The 23,223-nt window shown below is 41.2% G+C and overlaps 1 protein-coding gene across 30 annotated transcripts in view; it reads left to right on the forward strand.

Annotated features, from left to right (window-relative positions):
- Positions 1-23,223, forward strand: part of GPHN (gephyrin) — a 663,734-nt gene that overhangs the window by 500,054 nt on the left and 140,457 nt on the right. For 24 of the 30 annotated variants that reach the window (XM_073551368.1, XM_073551372.1, XM_073551370.1 and 21 more), the window contains one exon: positions 19,562-19,603. The exons of the other annotated variants lie outside the window; for them this stretch is intronic. In XM_073551368.1, the coding sequence (XP_073407469.1) occupies positions 19,562-19,603 (42 nt within the window). The remainder of the gene's footprint in view (positions 1-19,561; positions 19,604-23,223) is intronic. 30 annotated transcript variants of the gene reach the window in all.

The following is a 23,223-nucleotide window of genomic DNA, read 5'->3' on the forward strand; positions in this document are numbered from 1 at the left end:
ACCCACACTCTGGCCATATACTAGGCACGACAATCATTGCTTGTGACCTTACTGATAGCAGTAAAGTTCAATCTCCCCCACAATATCTGGTAAGCACTCCTCCACTCTAGAGTAGCAAGCATGATTTTGGGATAAAAAGTTAAGGCCCCTGTACACATTAGACTAACATTGTAAGATGTTGATGGGTTGGGTCTACAGTCAGTATATCGGCAGAGCGAGCACTTCTATGTATGGATGAGCTAGACGAGATAGCTGCCGGACAAACGATCAGCCAAACCATCATTTGATGAGCAGCTAGCTAAAGGACATGGGGAGCTTTAGGATAAGTCCGCACCAACCCTGTACACGAGACTAACATCGGAAGATATCAATGGGTTGGGTCAATAATCAGTATATTGGCAGAGCGAGCACTCTTATATGTGGAGAGGAGTCAGGCGAGATAGTTGCCAGACAAACGATCGGCCAAACCATCCCATCGTTCGATCAGCTAACTTAAGGATGTGGGGAGCTTTAGGGTAAGTCCGCTCCAACTAGAATCAGCCATGAATTCACAATATAATTTATGCCTATTGTATTGACAAGTATTGACATCCGCTGTAGATTGAAACATCTGCAACAAACACTAATATGGGCACCTAAAATTTGGAAAACCTCATCCAATTGCTTGCTACTGCTATCTGCTATGGTTTGTATATGCACCCATCCACATGTAAATTTGCAATTCAAGAGGTCTGTGAATGTCTTGCCATTTGCATTCTTGGCGCGGCATCTGATTTGTCAGGGCCGGCGCAATGTCATGTATACGACGTGACACACAGATAATGTCGCACCAACCTTGGATAATTAAAAGCCACACCAAGAGGTAAGAGATTTGCAGGCCTCCCATCTAGCCAACGGGTGATACTGACCTGGACACTGGACTGGAGTCTCGCTATTCGATCCTTTCATCTGTAGTTCTTTTCCTTGGAACCCCCATGTGCCATGACCACATAGACATACAGTATCATGTCTATTGAGATGGATATGAGTGTCTGCTAAAATTAAAGAATATTTGGAATTGAGAGTCCTCAGTGGTTGATACCTTTTAATGGCTAACTGAAAAGATGGTAACAAATTGCAAGCTTTCCAGACTACGCAGGTCTCTTCATCAGGCTAGACTAATACACAATCTGAAGAACCTTCTATCTACTGGCTAACACGGTACAAAGATATACACTCACTGGCCACTTTATTAGGTACACCTGTCCAACTGTGTGTTAAGACTTAATTTCTAATCAGCCAATCACATGGCGGCAACTCAGTGCATTTAGGCATGTAGACATGGTCAAGACAATCTCCTGCAGTTCAAACCGAGCATCAGTATGGGGAAGAAAGGTGATTTGAGTGCCTTTGAACGTGGCATGATTGTTGGTGCCAGAAGGGCTGGTCTGAGAATTTCAGAAACTGCTGATCTACTGGGATTTTCACGCACAACCATCTCTAGGGTTTACAGAGAATGGTCCGAAAAAGATAAAAAATCCAGTGAGCGGCAGTTCTGTGGCCGGAAATGCCATGTTGATGCCAGAGGTCAGAGGAGAATGGGCAGACTGGTTCGAGCTGATAGAAAGGCAACAGTGACTCAAATTGCCACCCGTTACAACCAAGGTAGGCAGAAGAGCATCTCTGAACGCACAGTGCGTCGAACTTTGAGGCAGATGGGCTACAGCAGCAGAAGACCACACTGGGTACCACTCCTCTCAGCTAAGAACAGGAAACTGAGGATACAATTTGCACAAGCTCATCAAAATTGGACAGTAGAAGATTGGAAAAACGTTGCCTGGTCTGATGAGTCTCGATTTCTGCTGCGACATTCGGATGGTAGGGTCAGAATTTGGCGTAAACAACATGAAAGCATGGATCCATCCTGCCTTGTATCAACGGTTCAGGCTGGTGGTGGTGGTGTCATGGTGTGGGGAATTTTTTCTGGGCACTCTTTGGGCCCCTTGGTACCAATTGAGCATCGTTGCAACGCCACAGCCTACCTGAGTATTGTTGCTGACCATGTCCATCCCTTTATGACCACAATGTACCCAACATCTGATGGCTACTTTCAGCAGGATAATGCGCCATGTCATAGAGCTCGAATCATCTCAGATTGGTTTCTTGAACATGACAATGAGTTTACTGTACTCAAATGGCCTCCTCAGTCACCAGATCTCAATCCAATAGAGCATCTTTGGGATGTGGTGGAACGGGAGATTCGCATCAGGGATGTGCAGCCGACAAATCTGCGCCAACTGTGTGATGCCATCATGTCAATATGGTCCAAAATCTCTGAGGAATGCTTCCAGCACCTTGTTGAATCTCTGCCACGAAGAATTGAGGCAGTTCTGAAGGCAAAAGGGGGTCCAACCCCTTACTAGCATGGTGTACCTAATAAAGTGGCCAGTGAGTGTATATCTTTCCTGTGCTAAAATTAATGAACCCATTCATCATTTGCTTTTTAATTTCTCTTCGAGTCGCTTTTTGCTTCTTTTGTTTCCTATTTGTTGATCTCGTTGATGTGTTTTGCACCAAGTTTTTCCAAATTGTGCACCCAGCTCATGGATTTTTTTTCTTTACAAAACAAAAATGTTCTTTATGTTTGTCTTTCACCTTTGTCTGTAACTTTTTAGCGCAAAGAGTCAAGTTCTGCTAAAATGTTTCAAAATTTTAGTAAAAAAGTTTCAGGCGTACATGAAGTGACTCCAATGGATAAGGAGAATAGAGGACGTTTGAGCAAAAAATTTCCAATTTATTTTATTTGTTAAAGTTTCCATTGATAAATAAGCTGAAGACATCTTGTGACCCCTAAAATCCTGCCCACAATCAATGGCAAACCACAAAAACTAAAAAAAAAGACCCACACATAGAAAATAGGCTTTAAAAAGGTGTGTCACATTGATGTTTGGTAATTTTAAATCAATAGGCGTTAAAAAAATGTTTTGTTAAAGTTTAGGAGAAAACTAATTTTTTTAGCTTAAGGCTAATCACATACAGGGCCACTAATCTAAATGGGGCAGTTTTAGAGATCCCCATCTGTCATCTAGCAGCTTCATTTTGGCTTTGCAGGAAATTATATTGAATATACAACAAATGCAACTACTTGTGACCAAACTTAAACTGGTTGTACACTCTATGTGGTTGTTGGCCGAACGATGTTTCGTCCAATCATTTGGTCGACAGCCATCTCAGCAGACATTCCCATACAAAGGAGAGCTGGTTTAGCGGGTAGCTTATCTTGAGGAGAAAATTGGTATCATCAGTCCAAAATCTGACATGTGAGATCAATATCTTTCCTGACAATCAGTCGGCCAGCGCCCCCACACATGTCTGATCTTTGGTCGAATCCATTGATATCAGCAGGTTCAGCCAAAATTTGTCTAATGCATATAGGGGCCTTTGTTGGGTCAGTTATAGACAGTGTTATCACTTATAGAAAAAGGCATTGATAACTGAAGGGTAGGAGGCATCAAAGCCCTGATGAGGAGGAGGTATGAGACACATGGTAGAGGGTTGTTGACTGTGGCCCCCACACACATTAGACTAATATTGTCCTCACCTGCTGAAATTGACAGGTTTGGCCAACATTTTTTTTGTTAGTGGGCACCTGATTGAGAGATCTTGATCAGACATGTCCAATTTTGTACTGCTGAATCCTTTGTTTGCCCAGAGATGAGCCAAAGACAGAGATGTCTATCCTAGAGAACACGGGAGTGCTCCGCCGAAAGAGGGCTTCTGTTAATGGCTGAGCTGACTGTCAACTGAATGATCAGCCAACATCCACTTAATGTGTTTGGGGCCCTTAAAGCCAATTGTTCTGAAGTGACCCTAAAAGCAATTTTGCAAGTGGAGTTAAAGGGTTTATCCCTACAATGGGCCAAGAAAATAAAGTAGACTTTATGAAGACACCTCAGGTTCACAACTGTGTGATATTTATTTAAAGTGAAAAAATTGCAGACCGCTATATAAAGGCTCCATGAGTAGTAATAATTCCCTCCTAAATGCACAGTCGTTAAATTGTCCCCCTCAGTCTGTTTTGTTCTATTTTCTGGTACAAGTCACATTTGGACATTTTTAATCTAGTGCATTTAGACGGAAACAAATTATGTACAAGTTTTTATATTCAGACAATAAAATTAGTTATTAATGATGAAGCCAATACTTTACATTCATGGCCGAAAGTGTTGGCACCCTTGAAATTGCTCCAGAAAATGAAGTATTTCTTACAGAACATTTTTGCAATTACACGTATTCTTATACACATGTTTGATTCCTGTCTTCCTTTGCATGTATTGGTACAAAGAAAAAAAGCAAATTGGACATAATTTCACACAAAACCCCCAAAATGGGTCTGACAACATCATTGGCACTCTCACCTCAATATTTGGTTGCACATCCTTTAGAATAAATAACTACAATTAATAGATTCCTATAACCACCACCAAGCTTCTTACACCTCTTAACTGGAATTTTTTAGCACTCTTCTTTTGCAACCTGCTCCAGGTCTCTCATAGATGAAGGTGTCATCTTTCAACAACAATTTTACGATCTCTACAGGTGTTCAGTGGGATTTAGGCTAGGTTCACATAGCGTTGACTGACTGCGTTAACGCTACTCCATAACGCGATCGCGTTATGCTAGCGCAGCCTCTCCATCTGCGCTAGCAGTGACGGACCCCCGAACGCTGCAGACCGCGTCTGAGGGTCCGTCACAGAATGACGGCACATCGCTAACGCATGCTGATTATGACATGCATTTGCGATGCGCTCTGTAATGGCAGCTTTTGTCAGCGTTAACGGATGCGTTACACCACGTTATGCCGCGGTGTAACGCAATCCGTTAAACGGACTGCCTAAATGCAATGTGAACCGAGAATTAGATCTGGACTCATTGCTGCCACTTCAGAACTCCCCAGCGCTTTGTTTCCATCCATTTTGAAGCATGTTTGGGGTCATGGTCCTGATGGAAGACCCATGACCTAGGACGCAAACCCAGCCGTCAGACACTGGGCACTACATTGTGACGCAAAATCCTTTAGTAATCTTCAAATTTCATGATGCCTTGCACATATTCAAGGTACCCTGTGCCAGAGGCAGTAATACAACCCCAAAACATCTTTGAACCTCCACAACATTTGTCTGTAGGTACTGTGTTCTTTTCTTTGTAGTCCTCATTCCGTTTTCGGTAAACAGTAGCATGATGTGTTTTACTAAAAAGCTCTATCTTTGTCTCTCTACAAGATGCTTTTCCAGAAGGATTTTGGCTAACTCATTTACATTTTGGCAAATGGCAGCTTTTTTATGTCTCTATCAGCAGTGGGGTCCTCCAGTGTCTACTGCTATAGCGTTTCATTTCATTCAAATGTCGGCGGATAGTTCTTGTTGACAGTAATTCACTCTGAACGTGCAGGACAGCTTGAATTTTTCTCGAACTTGATTCGGGCTGCTTATCCACCATCTCGACTATCCTATGTTGCAGCCTGTCATCAATTTTTCTCTGTCTAGGGAGATTAGCTACAGTGCCATGGGTTGTAAACTTCTTGATTATGTTGCACACTGCGGACAAAGGAACATCAAGATCTCTGGAGATGTGCTTATAAACTTGAGATTGTTGAAAAATATCAACAAATTTTGGTTTTCAAGTCTTCAGACAGTTAGCTTCTCCTCTTCTGTCCTCCAGATAATGAAAAAAATTGAGTCATCTACCCCACTATTTATCTGGTTTCAGGTGTGATTTTAATATTTCCAACAACTGTTACTTGCCACAGGTGAGTTTGTATGAGCATCACATGATTGAAACAAAGTTATTTATCCACAATTTTGAATGGTGCCAACACTTTTGTCCAGCCTATTTTTGGGGTTTCGTGTGAAATTATGTCCATTTTGCCTTTTTTTTCTGTGTTTTTTTTGTGTTGTTCCAGTACACACAAAGCTAATAAACCTGTATAAAAAAGCATGTAATTGCAGTAATTTTCTGGGAGAAATACTTAATTTCCTGGAAGAATTTCAAGGGTGCCAACACTTTCAGCCATGACTGTATTTTGAGATAACATTTAGAATTTCAGGCTTTTTCAGCTTCTTTTACACAGACAAATAATTTGCTTATAACGAGGTCCAATTGGTAATTTAGAATGTCGATTGGCACTCGTGTACTTTTATATAAATGTTGCTATTGTGACTTAATTTATATTGATAATCCATTATTTCCGTCGAGTTAGTGATGTCATATTGCTAAGATAATCCATCATCTAATGATCACTGGGTACGACTTCATGGTCCTCCACTGTTTCAGCAAGGCATCTCCATCACCATTTTTCTCTGATTAGTGAACACCCTTATGCAGAGGAAGAGCATTGTTCTCCCCTTCTTTGTCATTAGTGATGGGGATCCCAGATGTCATACCCCTCCTAGTGATCATTGAGAAATGTAATATCCTAGCCATATGCCATCACATATTAAGGGTATGTGCACACACAGTTTTTTGACGAGTCTTTTGGAGCTGTTCTGCTCAAAAACAAAGAGCCTGAAAAATCATTGAAAAATGCAAAAAGGAGACTCTATTAAAAAAAATTTGGTGAGAGAAAAGAAAGTGCATGTAAAATAGCCCTCAAAATAACTCTCCAAAGAAGGTGCGTTTCCTGAAGCAGTTTCTACTAGAAAACTTGTTTTTTGACCAAACTGTGTTCATATACCCTCAGATGTGAAGACCCTTTTTAGGGCAAGCATGGAATCGCCATCACCAGTGGCGACTCCAGAAGCCTTTTCTGCTTAGAGTTGCTTTTGTGCGGCCTCCATGATTTCCTACTACATTGTAGAGTATTGTGTAGAGATGGCTGATTGATTTGTGACGACCTTGCTGCTGGACTGTAATTCCACAAATCTCTTGCCTTCTGAGATCCTCGACATGGCCTTTGCAGGGGATTAGCAGGGCTGGCGCATTTCACGTCGCAATGATTACGTCGCACCATACCAGCTAATCATTCACTGCTCCGAGAATCGCCAAAGGTAAGTAATGCACAGACTTCCTGTCCAACGGACAGAGACTACTGACCCACCAATGGACCAGAGTCCTGCAAATTGATCCACCAAACTCTTTTGAGCAACACTGGCTAATGATATTGTGAGATATATAGACTTATGTGTTATTTTTTAAGCTCACTTTGTGTCATTATGTTAAATGTTATGTGTAAAATGAAATTGGGGATTGGCATAGACTGATTCTACCAAGGAATTTATTGTCCAAAATTGTACCTAACTGTGAAAGACTTGTTTGGCTGCTATGGGTAACAAATTTATTGAAACTTTTTATCGACAGTAAGTAAACTATAAAAAAAAAAAAAAAAAAAAAAAAAAAAAAACCTGTAAGAGTAACTTAAGTTAGAGAAAAAGTTTTTTTTTCTTTCGCTCACATAAAACCCAAGGTGTCCGAAATGGGGGTATACCCACTTTCAGACTACCATCCAAATAGATTTATGGAGAGGTTGATAATTTGCCATAAATAATAAAGATTAAGGGTGACCGTAAACAGGTGCTCTTTTACAGAGGCTTCACTACATGTACAATGAGTAGACTAAATTGACGTCCTGGTTATTCATTTATTTTATTTTTTATGTGTATACCTTTAACAGCCAATTAAGCATCTCACTTCCTTTTTTATTAGCGATCACAACCAAAAAAACATTTTAACCTTTATCAAATGAGCAATGTTGTTTTAGTAATTTGTTTTATTACATTGAAGTCTGTAAGTAGTTTATTATATATATTTTTTGTTTTCCTTCTGACTTTCCTCTGACAGGTGATGTCGGGGAGAGAAGGATCCAGGCTGTTGAATTTCAACCTTGATCCTTTTGTTCTCTTTACCACCAAAATATCAGGCCGTGGCTCTCATAGAAAACACAAGGACCCTCAGCTTTGTATGGGGAAGCCTGGAGCTGTTGGCCAAACGATCAAATGTGTATGGGACCTGTAGATTCTCCATGAAGTAGCAAAGAGCAGCCTCATCCTAGAGATCAGAGAACGATAGAAGAAATGTCTACCTTATCTGCTTGTCTTACGATCTCGCTTCGCCTGAGCATCCATCACTGCAACAGACATGTCATTAAGTCACCGCTTAATGACAGTGAGATGACTTCTCTTCATCATGCCCCAGCTACTACATCAAATCTGAAGTAAGCTGCAATAAAAAAATGAATTGTCAGCCAACGGTGTCCACTCCAGTGGCTGGAATATATATATTTTTTTATATGGAGAATCACAAAAACAAATTGGTCTCCTTAAAATATGATGAGTTTTTTGAGGTTAAAGAAGAGGGTCTATATTTTTCCTAGAAGCAGATCAACTTCTGACCATGGGCTGTGTATTGAAGCTCAACTCCAATGCTCATGGGGTTCAGCAACAACACCAAACACAGCTGATGAAGGTCAAGCATGGCAACGGTTCTAGAAGAGAAAAGTAGCACATTTTTTGTGAACCCGTGCACCGCTATTATATATATATATATATTGTAATAAAAGGTCAGCGAAAGTTGTGAATGAAGAATTCAGTATTTATCAGATTACTAGAAAACTGTTTGGCAACATTGTTAAATGTGGTTGTCCCTATTTAAAAAAAAACTAGTGTATTGAGCTCGCTCAAGTGATCCTGGTATGTCCATAATGAGATAACTCTGTTCATTGTGCCTCAGTCTGCATACCAAAACTGTCAAGTAATGTGCAAAAAGGAAATATTTCAGCCTACTTTGGTAATGTTTTTACTTGTAGAGTTACAAAAAGCATTGTCTTGTTTAATGGAAATGATCTTTTTTAGTTTGGTAGCTGCAGTAGGGTGAATGGATAGCCAAATGGGGCATCTTCCAGGGCGGGTTAGAAAGAAGCTAGATTTTTACAAAAGAACTGGAGCTGTCCACCAAGCTGGCAGACAGTCACGAGCCACAATTCATGGATCCATGAGCCACATGTGGCTCCCGAGCTATAGGTTGGGGACCCCTGCTCTTAATGTGCCATCATTGGGAGTCTGACCTCTGGGTCCCCCAGAAATCCTAAGGGTAAAAACTAATTTGAATGTCCGGATATCATAGTCCAAGTATGGGTGTCCATCCACAGACTGGCCAAGAGCCTCCTGACCCAAACTCTACAGTCTCATAATCATATATGGCTCTGACCAAAGCATGTGAATATAGCTCAATATGTGAAGCTTATCCTAGTAAGACAGCCAACAGTAGAGGGCACTATAAACCTGACTGAATACCCACACCACAACATATATTATTGTCTTATGTTAGGTGCCAGTCTGCATTTGGATGCTGGAACTGACCTAATTCTAACTCCGATTGCCGCTTTTTAACCATTTAGATGCCGCAGTCAATCATTGACAGGCATTTATTTACAGTTTAACTGTTGTTTTAATTTTTATTTCATAAATCAATAGTACACATGAAAATAGGCAATTGTATAATATATGTTATCAGATAAATCTGCTTCTTTCTATACCAAAATTGATCAGTCATTACCAAAAGTCTCAATTCTGAGGTGAAATCTGTATTCCATAAAGACTTTCCCATTACTGAGAGAGGAAGTGGCAGTTGCTACAGATTTTATGTAGATGATAGGAGGCAGGAGCTAGGTAGTGAATGAACTAGAGACAGAGCTAGAAACAAAGATAGAGGCCAAGCTAGAGACAGAGCTAGTGACAGAGCTAAAGGCAGTGCTAGAGACAAAGCTAAAGGCCGAGCTAAAGACAGAGCAACAGGTTGAGTTAGAGGACAAGCTATAGACAGAGCTAGAGACAGAGCTAGAAACAGCTAGAGGCTGAGCTAGAGACAGAGATAGTGACAGAGGTCGAGCTAGAGACAGAATTAGAGGCAAGACTAGAGGCCAGCTATAGATATAGCTAGAGGCCGAGCTAAAGGCTGAGCTATAGACAGAGCTAGTGATAAAGCTATAGGTTGAGCTAGAGGCCGAGGTAGAGAGAGCTAGAGGCAAAGCTGGAGGGTGAGCTAAAGACAGAGCTAGAAGTAAAGCTGGAGGCAGAGCTAGACCCCAAGGTAGAGACCGAGCTCGAGGCCAAGCTAGAGGCTGATCTAGAGACAAAGCTAGAGGCCAAACTAGTGACAGAGATAGAAACAGAGCTACAGGTTAAGCTAGAGGCAGGGCTAGAGACCGAACTAAAGACAGAGCTACAGGTTGAGCTAGCGGCAGAGCTAGAGGCACAACCGGAGGGTGAGCTAAAAACAGAGCTAGAGGTAAAGCTGGAGGCAGAGCTAGATGCCAAGGTGGAGACCAAGCTTGAGGCCAAGCTAGAGGCCAAGCTAGAAGACAAACTAGTGACAAACCTAGAGACAGAATTAGAGACAGAGCTACAGGTTGAGCTAGTAGTGACTGAGGAAGAGACAAAGCTAGAGGATGAGCTACAGGTTGATCTAGAGGTCAAGCTAGAGGCCGAGCTAGAGACAGCGCCAGGGGCCGAGCTAGAGACAGCCCTAGACAAAAAGCTAGAGGCCGAGCTAGAGACAGAACTACAGGTTGATCTAGAGACCGAACTAGAGACAGAGATACAGGTTGAGCTAGACACAGAGCTAGAGGCAAAGATAGAGGCCAAGTTAGAGACAGAGCTTGAAACAAAGCATGAGGTAGAGACAGCAAGAGACAAAGCTGGAGGCCTAGCGAAAGGCTGAGCTAGAGACAGAACTAATGACAAATCTAAAGGCCGATATACCGGCCGAGTTAGAGAGAAAGCTAGAGGCAGAGCTACAGGTTGAGCTAGAGACAGAGCTAGAGGCCGAGCTAGAGAAAGAGGTAGAAACAAAGCTAGAGGCCGAGCTAGAAGCTAAAGCCAAGCTAAAGGCCGAGCTGGAGACAGAGCTACAAGTTGAGCTGGAGGCCGAGCTAGCGAGAGAGGTGCAGGTTGAGCTACAGGCCAAACTATAGACTGATCTAAAGGCCAAGCTAGAGACAGAGCTACAGGCCTAGCTCCTCCTATATACATAGAATCTCATCAGCAAAACCTTCCATCTCCTCTCAGTAGTGGGAAAGTCGTCAATGAATACAGATTTCACCTCAGAATTGAGACTTTTGAAAATGACTGAAAATTGTAGCAGAAAAAGAAGCCAATTTCTCTGATGAGGAAAAATATATAGGAAAAATGCTGATCCTTGCCATCCTCACTACCAGCGATGCAATTGTTACCATGTCATAGGTCTGGCCCCTTCCTCACCATCATTTTACAAGCCTATGCTTCATAGGAGAGAGTCATTTTTTACTTCTGTATGTGATGCAAATGATCAAACATTTAAGTACCCAAATAAAAATAATTCAAATGAAATTGAATGAATGTTTTTAAAGGAATCTGTAAGCCGTTTTTTGCTATGTTTTCTGAGGGCAGCATGATGTCGGGGCAGAGACCCTGATACCAGCGATGTGTCACTTACTGGGCTGGTCGGTGCAAGTTTTATAAAATCCCTGTTTTGTCTGATGTACATTTAGCAGTGGTCAGAATGCTGAGCTGGGTATAACCCCACCCACTCCACTGATTAGCAGATTACTGTGTACATTTTCAGCAAGCTGCCAATCAGTGATGGGGTTACACAGATTAGCTGGACTGCTGTGCAAGTGACACCTATTCCTGCAGTGATAATCACCTGCTGAAAAAACACTGATTGTATTGAAACTACAGGACACAGTCTAATAAGTGACACATCCCTGGAATCAGAGTGTCTTCCCCAACATCATGCTGCTCTCATATTACATAGCAAAAAACTGCTGACAGATTCCCTTTACAAATATGTAAAAAATTAGAAGACCTTAAAAATTCGAATCACTTCACTTCTCCCCATCCAGAAGTAAAAAAAAGAAAAAACAGTGTTAGTATCGCTGGGTACATGAAAGTCTGATCTATGAAAATATAAAATGTACGATAGTGTAAAGAAAAAAAAAACAATGCAATTAAAAGCAATAAAAATGTCCAAAACAACAGTAACGACCGCTCACAACACAAAATCACAGGTTCACAGAAGGAAAGATAAAACAGTTACAGCTCTCATAAGAGGTGACCCAAACTAAACTTTATTTCTTTTTAATTTCTACATTTTTTCCCACTATATATATATATATATATATATATATATATATATATATATACATTTGATATTATTTTTTTCTGCACCATGAACACCGTAAAACAGTAGAAGAAATACAGTGGTGGAATTGCTATTTTTATTTTTCTCTAATACCCTTCATGACAGCACACAGGAGGTTGCCTCCCCATCCTAATTAGGGATAGGAAACAAGAGGTTTAAATAGCTTGCCCCTTCCATCAATCCCCAGTGTTTTCCTGTCCCTAAGGGATGAAGAGGTTTTTTTGTGTGTGTTCCTGAGGGTGGGCCGACGACACTCTCTTGTAGGTACCTTTAAGCCGGGCAGCCTGGGTCGATTGTCCCGGACCTTCCTCCCTCTGCTGCTTCTGCCTCGGGCAGGACCGCACCATCCTCGGGCATCGCTGGCAATGCTGGATAGTGAAGAAGTGGTTGGAGGCCTCCCGTAACCCCCCAGCCTCGTAGCTACTCTCCCCCTCGCGCCTGCAAGCCGGCGGTGACTTCCGCACTCTTCGGCAGTCCAGGACAGGCACAGGAAGTGACTTACACTGCCGAGAGAGAAGGCGCAACGTCACTTCCGCCCTTCGTTCCACGGTGGAACACACCACCATTTTGGCGAGAAATTTGAAAATTTTAAACAAGGGAAGGTGCCAGAAGGCAGGACCTATCACGGAGGGGAGAGATCTCATCCTATTGGATGAGAAGAAGCGCTGGGTCTCAGTTCCTATATAAAAGGACCCTGACTGAAGACTCCATAAGGTAGGGCTGAGGTTCTAAATGATGGATGTGCCTTCTCTTAGATCTGTGTCTGCAGAGCCCAGCACTAACCCTGGCCTAGTGAGTATACCTGGTAAGGGTAAACCCTTTGGTACAGGATCGATCCTTATGGAAATTCCCTTCTCATGTCATCTAGGGAGACAAGTTCCCTGCACCAAAATCAAAGGGAAAAACTGCAAATCACAAATGTGCCATCTGCAGTAAAAAATATCTCCCATCTGGCTGCTAAAAAGCTTTGTCAGCTATGTACGGAGAAAATTGAGAAGAACAGCCATCCCTGATGAATGAAGTGAGAGGGATGGTGCGACAGGAGATACAGTCGTCCCTAACTACCTTCTCTCAGTCCTTTACAGGGGGCTCCTTTGTTGTCACAAAGAGGAACTATGCCCATGAGGATAGCTCTCACTCAGAAGCTGAAATATCAGGTCCTGAGGAATGGACGGAAGAAGGTGAACTTACTCCGAGTCATACGGAGGATAATAAAAAATTGTTCTTTTCCTCTGAGGTTATGGAGGAGCTACTGCTAGCAGTAAGGAATATGATGGGAGTTGAAGAGGAGAAACCATCCTGCACAATCCAAGATGAGATGTTCGGTGGTCTAAAATCAAGAAGAAAGATGTTTTTTTCCTATCCATGACAACGTCCAAAATTTAATCCTGGATGAATGGGAATTCCCAGAAAGGAAGCTGAACATCCCAAGTGATATGAAGGATCACTTTCCTCTAGATGAGGATGTCTCAAAGTGCTGGACGTTGGTACTCCCCAACACTACCTGAAGGTCACTTTGGTTAAAAATCCTATCCAGATCTAAACTATGCTTTGTTTCCTTCAAAGGAGAATACGTGTTTTGTCCTGCACTGGAAGAATTACTGGAGAAGGTTACCAACAAAAAGAAAAATATTCCTGAGCCAAAAACCCTCAAAAAGAAGCCATTTCGTCCACCTCAAACTCAGACCCCTCAATGCAGAGGGAAAGGTAAAACTGGACGGTGGAGCTACCCAAAAGGGGGGTAAAGGAAGAAATATTTTTCAGAACCCCCTTTCAGATAGCAAATGATGCCAAACAAGTAGGGAGCAGGATTTAGAACTGCTTCTCAAGATGGCAGGATGTAACATCAGACCATAAAATTTTGGACTCAGTCTGAAGTGGAGTAAAAATAGTATTTTCCTCCTTTCCCCCATAAAGACTAGAGGTGACATCTCTACCATCTTCAAGGCTTCAGAAAATTCTGTACATAGAGCTCCAGCAAATGCTATCCTCTGCAGTAATATCACCGATTCTCGAAGCAGAGCTTGGCCACAGTCATTACTTCCGGGTGTTCCTTATAAAGAAGCTGAGTGGAGATTACCGGGTTATCATCAACCTGAAATGGCTGAACCAATACATCGTATATCGACGATTCAAGTCGATAAAAACTACAATACATTGATCGGGAAGGACTTTCACTATGGCCACTATAGACCTCCAAGAGGCATACTATCATGTATCCAATCATCCAAGCCATCATCGGTATGTGAGGTTTGTGGTCACTCTTTGAACTGGAGGTGCGTCACTTCCAGTTCAAGGTCCTTCACTCCTGCATATCATCGGCACCCCGAACATTCACAAAGATTATGGTGGAAGTAGTAGACGTCTTCAGGAGCAAGACATCTGCATCGTTCCTGACCTTCTCATCATGGCTCTCTCCAGTGCTGCTCTAAGAGGGCATCTCCATTCAGTTCTAACATCTTTAGGCTTGAATATAAATCTAGGGAACTCAGACCTGAACCCATCAGTCGAGAAAGTCTTTTTAGGAATCCTCTTAGACTCCCAAAACCAACAATCCTTACTTCGGTCACAAAACAATTATGCATAAGATCAAGGGTTCAGACCCTAAAAACCCAGAAGAGGGTGACCTTAAGATTTGCAATGTCAATACAGGGATCAACGACTTCTTGTATTCAGGAAATTCCCTGGGCCCAAGCTCACTCAAGGATCCTCCAATAGGTTATCCTTTCTAGCTGGAACAAAGTCCAGAGACACTCGGTACTAGAATCTCTCTTCCTCAACATGTAAAACTATCCCTCAACTGGTGGCTCAGCTGAGAAAATCTGGCAAAGGGAATACCTTGCATCCAATGTCCAATGCCTTCAGTAACAACAGACGCCAGCACCAGCAAACGCGGTTGGGAAGCGGTGACATCTCGTGGAGTCTTTCAGGGAATCTGGCCCAAAAAGATGGATGACCATTCCTACAATTTCAGAGAATTGCGAGCAATAGAGGAGGCCCTGAGAGCAGCAAAACCAATACTTCAGGGAACCCTTGTCCGAGTTTACTCCAACAGCATGACCACTGTGGCCCATCTTCGTCATCAGAACAGCACAAAATTCGAAAATCTGCAGCAGGTCTCAGCAAGAATTTTCAATTGGGCAAAACGTCACCTCCTGTCTTTATCAGCTCTTCACCTAAAAGGATCCGACAACATTGAAGCAGACTTTCTGAGCAGGACGGATATAGAACCAGGAGAATGGAGCCTCAGTATGAAAGTATTTCAGTTTATAACCAAAAAATGGGATCTCCTGGAGGTGGACCTGTTCGCAAACCGAGAAAACGCAAAAGTAAAGCATTATTTCTCCATAGGTTCAAACGAAGCTCAATCAAAGGTGGATGCCTTCTCTCACCCATGGAGTTTCAGGTTGGCCTACGTATTTCCTCCCATTCCGTTGTTGCCAAAGACTCTGCAAAAAGGTCAGAACGTACAGGGTCAAAACCATCCTGATCGCCCCTCTCTGGCCAAAGAGGAGCTGGTTCGGGGCTCTGAATATTCTGAATTCAAACGAACTTCTGACTCTGCCACTGGACCATGACCTACGTCAAGGTCCCATTTTTCACCTGGCTCCTCACAGCCTGGCTTCTGAAACCACAATCCTGAGAGCCAGAGGCCTTTCAGATGCAGTCATATCCACTTTACAAAAAAGTAGTAAACAGGTCACAAATGCCATCTACTCCAAAGTATGGAAGACCTTCTCAGTGTAGTATGGATCCACTCCTATCAATCCTTTTCACACTGACTTGGCAAAAATTCTAGATTTCCTACAGGACGGCTTATCTAAAGGACTAAAGCCCAGTACCTTGAAGGTCCAGGTGTCGGCCCTGAGCTTCTACTTTGATCAGAACCTGGCAGACTACAGGTGGATAAGGAAGTTCATGTCAGCTGCCTCCAGAATCCATCCAAGGAAATACAACATAATTCTAATTTGGGATTTGAATATAGTGCTGAAAGGTTTAACAGTTCCGCTATTTGAGCCTATGGACCAGGTTCAGATAGGCACTATCCTGTAAAGCGGCACTACTTGTAGCCATTACAATGGCAAGAAGGGTGAGCGAGATTCAGGCACTATCAGGGAACCTTATTTAAGAATTCTGGACAACAGAATAATGTTAAAGCCTCTAAGAGCGCTCTAGCAAATTGGATCAAAAAAGCAATCACGGACACTTATAGAAATAGGACCTATCCCCACCAGAATCACGAAAGGCCCATTCCACTAGAACCGTCGCCGTCTCCTTGGCGGGAAGGGCCAATGCGTCCATCAAGCAGATCTGCAGAGCTGCTACCTGGTCATCAGTTCATACCTTGACTAAACACTACAGATTAGAGCTAATGTCTATTAGAGATCTAGCTTTTGGCAGGAAGGTTCTACAGGCTGTTATCTCTCCCTAACTATTATTCTTTGGTATTTCTCCTGTGTGCGGTCGTGGAGGGGATTAGAGAAAATAGAATTACACTTACTGGTAATTTGGTTTCTAAGACCCTCCACGACAGCACCGGTACTTCCCCCCCATAATAAAGTTATGTTCATTTGATTCCTTAGTGTAAATAAAAAACTCAAGCATTCATTCTGTGTGGTCCTGGGAAACACTGGGGATTGAGGGAAAGGGAGGGCTATTTAAACCTCTTTTTTCTTGTTCCTAATTAGGATGGGGAGGCAACCTCCTGTGTGCTGCTGTGGAGGGTTTTAGAAACCAAATTACTGGTAAGTGTAATTCTATATTTTTCTTTTCATCATTTAACCCCGCGTGGAAATTTTTTCATTTTTTTTTTCTGTACATAATTTGGTAAATACTTACAAACTATAAGCTTTCATATGGCTGCATTGATGCAAAAGTAAAAAAATTATGACTCAAGTGAAAGGATGGGGGGAGCAAAAAAAAATAAAAATGGCTCCATCTTGACAGTGTTAATGCAGCCTTTTACTGTGTAATCGCTTTTTAGAATAGAAATATTCTCCATGCACTAAATTCTGTTCCACATGGCTGGGGCTACTTTTTATGGCAAATCATCGGAAGTCTAGCTTAAGGAGTAAGAAGAATAAACCAATGATAACACAGAGGGCGTGTCTCAGACTTTTTTTTAGGCACTGTAGCTCAACTTTAGTCACAGATCACAGCTCTGCACTAATGAAGATGAGTGATTGGATAGAGAGTAATCACTGAGAACAAGAAAAAGCTGGCAGCACAGTGGGCTCCGGTGAGCCAGAATTACATCATATAACCTAATTTCCATGCAGGAAATTTGGAGCTTGCTCTCACCAAACATGGAGCTGTGAACAATAGCTATTAGTCAGATCAGTTTTTTTTTAAGTTTTTATTTTTTTTACATGGATTATACTTCTTTGTCTTATCATCCTTGTCTTTTCTGTGAGAATACACCCTTAAAGGATGTGTACATAGAGTTTTATTGAGGCCTTAAGAAACCTTTTCAGGACTTTTTGGTGGAGCCTCTCTTGAAGCGTTTCCTGATTTTTGTTTTGTTTTTTTTTAGCTTTTTGTTAGTGCCATGCTTAGTTTGGAAAGGTTTCCTTATGTTTCCTTCAGGATCCACGTCAAAGAAGTGACATGTACTTGGATTTTTTTCACTGGGAGTTTTTCAAAATCTCTTCAGGGGAAAAAAAGCTGAAAAATGTTTCTTAACGACAAAGTAGATTTCCCAATGAATTGAAAGATTTTCCGAGAGTTTCTAAGGCATGTACACACAAAAAATTTTTTTGCTGAGCTTTTGGAACGGAAACTGAGAAGGAATTCTCAAGTTTTTGAGCCATTTTAAGATTTTCAGTAGGATTTGGAAGGTTTCTGCTCAGTTTTCACTTTGAAAAGTCAACAAAAGCACTCAGTATGCTCGTCTCCTAAAGGAAATGTGCACACAGTATTTTGAGGACGTTTTAGAGCTGAGACTGAGCGGAATCTCTCCAAATCATCCTCACAAAGGATCTCAGTTTCCTCTAAGAAAAAAAAAAGAAGCCCTCAGCAAAAAGATTCCGTGTGCATGTAGCGACTGAACGGAAACTCTAGGTTTTTAGAAGTTTTGAAGAGGATATGTAGAGTTTCTACTCCGAAAACTCTAAAAAAATACGTTCAGCTTGTGATGTCTTCTTCAGGCAGATTAGGCTGTGGAAGCCACCTCAAGAAAACATCAGAGAATCTCAGAGCAATGATCACATACAGTAGGTAGAACTAGGTAGAAGTAGGTAGTACTCTAGGTAGAAACAACTCGCTGAGCTCATGTTCAGGATTTTGACCTTTTTTTCAAGTTTCTATAAACGCCAAGTGGTTGATAGATGTAACCGGTCCGTTCTTATGGGGTTTTCTGCTTGGAAGACGCTCTGTGCTTTACAGTACAAGTCCATGGAAGCTTCAAAAGACACCCAGACATCTTTTGAAGCATTGTGCCATTGTTTGTGCTTAATATACCTCTAGCGTTTTCTTGATTATTTAATGGATCAAAAGACTGCAGTTAAAAAGACGGCACAAAAACCATGGGAAACCCCTCCAAAAACAGTCAGCAGGAAATGACCAAAAAAGGTAACACAAAAGACACTTTCAGGAGAAGACTTGTTTTGGGAATTATTTAGGGGAGTTTCCGCTTCCAAAAAGCCCCTCAAAAAACTTCATATGCAGATCACCTTGACACAGTCTTTTTTGCTTAGTTTTTAGATAAAAAACGGAGCAGAAACTCCCATGTTTTTAAGGAGTTTTTAGGAGGACTTGGAAAGCTTCTGCTGAGAAAATAATTTTTTGCTATAAAAAGGCATGGCAAAGGATGGCACAAGCAGTAGTAGATGGAAAAGCCACGAATTGGAGAACCCCACTACAATGTATGGTTTATTGCATTTCACAAATTTAGGTTCATAGTATGGAAAAAAATATATAAAAATGAAGAATTGTACCTTCTTTTCTATCATTGTATACTTTGTATGTTACTATACGTTTATAATCCTGTTTATTGTTCCCGTTATGTACCGTGTTTGTAAATTGTCATTTAATAATTGTTTTCCGAAGCTGTAACCAAAGTGAAAATCAGTATTTAATGTGTAAGCTTGGTCCATGTTGCGCATGCATATATTTACAAAAAAAAAATACATTATCCTTTCTTTTTTTTTTAGTTTTCAAAAAGTTTCCTATGGCAAAAAAAAGAGCCTTTGGCAATCGCCGGCTCCCATAGGATTCTTTCTATGCATCAATAACTAGAAAGAATTTGTCTTAGTTCAAGATCTAAAGTTCTTTTGTCTGTGATTCTAAATGAACCCCCTGCTATTGTTTTTTGTGCTGGATCCACATTTACAGAACTAGTTCTGAGAATTTTCTGTTTGACGCCATTCCTTATTTAACCGTGTTTTCTTTTCCCTCACTGCACAACCAGGCTCGGCTTCCTTCCTGCTCATCCACCTATAGTGTTTCGGAGGTATACTTGCACGTATTTTTCTTTTTCTTTCCACATAGTTCACACGCTCACCCTCACCTCCACCATGTGTTTTTTTTTCTTTTGTTTTTGCCTTGAAACTAACTGCACAAGTTGGGGAAAAAGACTTGATTGTATCAGAAAAAAATCTTGATATTTGCATGCTCACCTCGCTCTTCTGTTTGGCATTGTTTGATTTTCACTGTGGCTGTTTGTAAGAATCGAAATGTAGATCATATCTGAAAATGCTGAATTCCAATTCCGCCGAAAAATTGCAAAAATTCACAAAATTAGATTATGACCTCTCTTAGATCCATTAATTGGCATTTAAACTGGTATGTTTTTAAAAATGTTACGATTTCTAGTGTTTAAAAGGAGAAATAATCTTGTTTTTTTTTAAATTTTCACAATTTATTTTTTAGCTTATGTAATTTTTATCAAAATAAAAAAAAATAGAAATTTTCAGTTCTCACATTGGCCATTGGGGCTTTTTACGACTAACTTCCTGTTTCTGGAAATGCACATGTACATTCGCAGCAATGAACAGACTCTGACCCTATCTGTTGTTTTGAAGCATCTATTCAGCGTGTGCAAAGGTCATTGTAAAGGGAGCTGGGTGAAAAGTTGCAAAATGTTAATGTAACTTTGAGTAGTGTCAAAACTTTATGACTTTTCAAAGATTTTTAAAGTAGAATTATTGAGTAAAAGTTTTGAATTGACCCCAGTGAGTCTAAAATATAATCATAGTGACCAATGTGAATATTGCAAGATAACTTTTTTATAAAGATATGGAATAAAACAAAATTGCAAACATTAAAAAAGTGCTTATAATACCAAAACCTGATTTAATCAAAAGGTCATTTTCTAACAACACGTTCCCTTGGTGGTCCCACTTCTGGGATGGTGGACAAGCTTGGCCACCTTTCTATCAACTTTAATTGGACTAATGAAATGGATATTACCGTTAGTCCTTTAGAAGTAGCATCTTTGGAACCATTTTCTATGGATTGTTGGGGCCCTAACTGTTTGACCTATTGGCTATAAAATAATTGTGTTTAGTGGAAAAATCTTTTTAAGAGGGTGTTATAGTAATGTTTATTAATGGTTTATCATTTTATGATCATTCTCTCCAGTCATCCACTGCTTGGAGAGCTGCAAGGCCCTCAATGATTTCCCAAATATAGGCAATCCATGGTGTTACTAGAAAACCTTTTTGAGGGAAACTTATCACATAATTCATGCCTTACTTCCAACAAAACCAATGTGGCATTTTAGAGAAAAACATAGTTGAAAAACGGAATCATGGATGAGAGTTACCGATATGTCCCCACTGACCTATTCCCCATCCTTTCAATAGACCGATCTGTCTTCTCTGCTTGCTATGATACTTACAGTACTTTGTTGGTTTTGCATTGTTCTATTGCCACTAATCCTCTTTTTTCTTAACTGTACTCAATGGCATGATGTCTTCAGTCAGTCACAACCATAAGAAGTGGATGAAGCTTCACCTTCACAATACTAGTTTGGCGCGAAGGACATGGGATGTCACATCACTCGCCGTCACAAATCTGAAGAACTGAGATCAGTGGCGTAGGAACGATGTAAAATCATTGAAGTCATGCATCAAAAATTTTAGGTTTTGTTCACTTTGTCAGGGACTCGAAGACTGTTTTCCAGTTAAATCACTAAAATCTAACAGATTCCAATATAGTAATTAGGGACCATTGGGTGCCATTAGTGCCCGTGTTATGCCAAATTCCATCCCATTCATGAATTTTTTATTTCTGTTTCTGTACCGAAATACAAAAATGAATTTCCTTGTGAAGATGTGGACAAAGCCTGACCTGTAGATCAAGTTTTTTTCTGCGCATTTTCTGCGTGTTTTTTGCGCAGAAAACGTGCGGTTTTTATGCGTTTTTTTTCCGCGAGTTTTCAAAACACATATAAATAGCCAGAAACGCGGAAAAATCCGCGAAATTAATGAGCCTGCTGCGTTTTTTACCGCGATGCGTTTTTTTCGTGGTAAAGAACGCATCAGTATGCACAAAAAATTGAAAATGCATATAAATGACTGGGAAGCTTATTTTTAGCGGTTTTATTGGCAACACCGCTAAAAATACCGCTAAAAAAGCGCTGTGTGTGAACACAGCCTAAGAATTCAGATGCAGCTGCTGTTAGCCTTAATATACTGCTTCCTCAGCGTCAAATTTAACTAAATCCGTGAAGCTGCAATATGAAGAGTAGAGATAGTCGAACCCAAACAGTAAAGTTTGGGGTCCGTACTGTTCGGGCATGGACCCCAAACACGGACTTCACCAGGAAGTCCGTGTTACTGTTCAGGTGTTTCTCCCACCGTCATGTGCATGGCTGCAACCCTCAGCTGTCAACTTCAGCAAGGCTGGTAATCAAGAATAGAGGGGTGCCCATGTTGTTTTTTTTATTTATTTATTTTTAATTTATTTAAATAAGTAATTAAAAAAAAACTGCGTTGGGTCCCCCCCCCATTTTTGACAACCAGCCTTGCTAAAACAGACAGTTGAGGGCTGGTATTCTCAGGCTAGTAAGGACCATTGATATAGGCCTTCCCAGCCTAAAAATAGCAGCCCACAGCCACCCAGAAAAGGCACATCTATTACATGTGCCAATTCGGGCGCTTAACCTGGCTCTTCCCATTTGCCCTGTAATGGTGGCAAGTGGGGTTCATATTTGATGGGTTGGTGTCACCTTTGTATTGTCTGGTGACATCAAGCCCATGGCTTAGTAATGGAGAAGCGTCTATAAGATACTTATCCATTACTAATCCTATAGTTATATGGTAAATAAAGACACAAACAGAATGAAGTCTTTTATTTGAAATAAAATTAAACCCCACTTTTACTTTTTTTATTAAAAATAACAAGCACAGTTATACTAACCTAATGCCCAATTACACTGAAGCCAACATCTCCTGAAAAAAAGCAAAAATAAAAAATAGCCATTTCCCTCACCTGTTATGTCCCACGCCGTAACATTTTATCAGCATCTCAATTTCCTGAATTCCATGACGTATAAAAGCTGGGGAAGAGGTATGATTTAAAGTCATAGGTGCTCCAAAGGCACTATCATCAGAATACAGGCACCATTTCCCTCTAGGCTATATCAGCAGAATACATGCATCATTGGTTTTACACACTATCAGCAGAATACAGGCACCGATGCCCTTTTGGCACTATCAGCAGTATAGAAGCACAATTGCCCTGTACTTACTGTCTGAAGAATACTGGCACCATTTGACTGTAGGCACTATCAGCAGAATACAAGGACAATTGCCCTGTGCATACTGTCAATGTGTAAGGATTCTGGACTTTCCTTTGTGCCTGTTTGCCCTTATCCAAGATGGAGTCTAGTATCTCGCCTTGTCATGGAACTTCCTGTCCTGATTATTTAATTCTGGGTCGTGTGTTCCTCTTTGCGTGAGTATTTTGTTGCTGTTGGCTCCTGAGCTCCTGCCTGTCTACTGGTGGACTCCCTGCTGCTGCTGCTGCTCATTACTCGGTGCTCTGCATCTCCACGTTATGCTGCCTACAGTCCTCTGTGCATCTCCCTGATGCCGTCTGTGCTTAACTACCATCTGGACTTCTAGC

Source organism: Dendrobates tinctorius, unplaced genomic scaffold (genome assembly GCF_039654945.1).
Source record: "Dendrobates tinctorius isolate UK_male_01 unplaced genomic scaffold, ASM3965494v1 ptg000175l, whole genome shotgun sequence".
Taxonomy (NCBI): domain Eukaryota; kingdom Metazoa; phylum Chordata; class Amphibia; order Anura; family Dendrobatidae; genus Dendrobates; species Dendrobates tinctorius.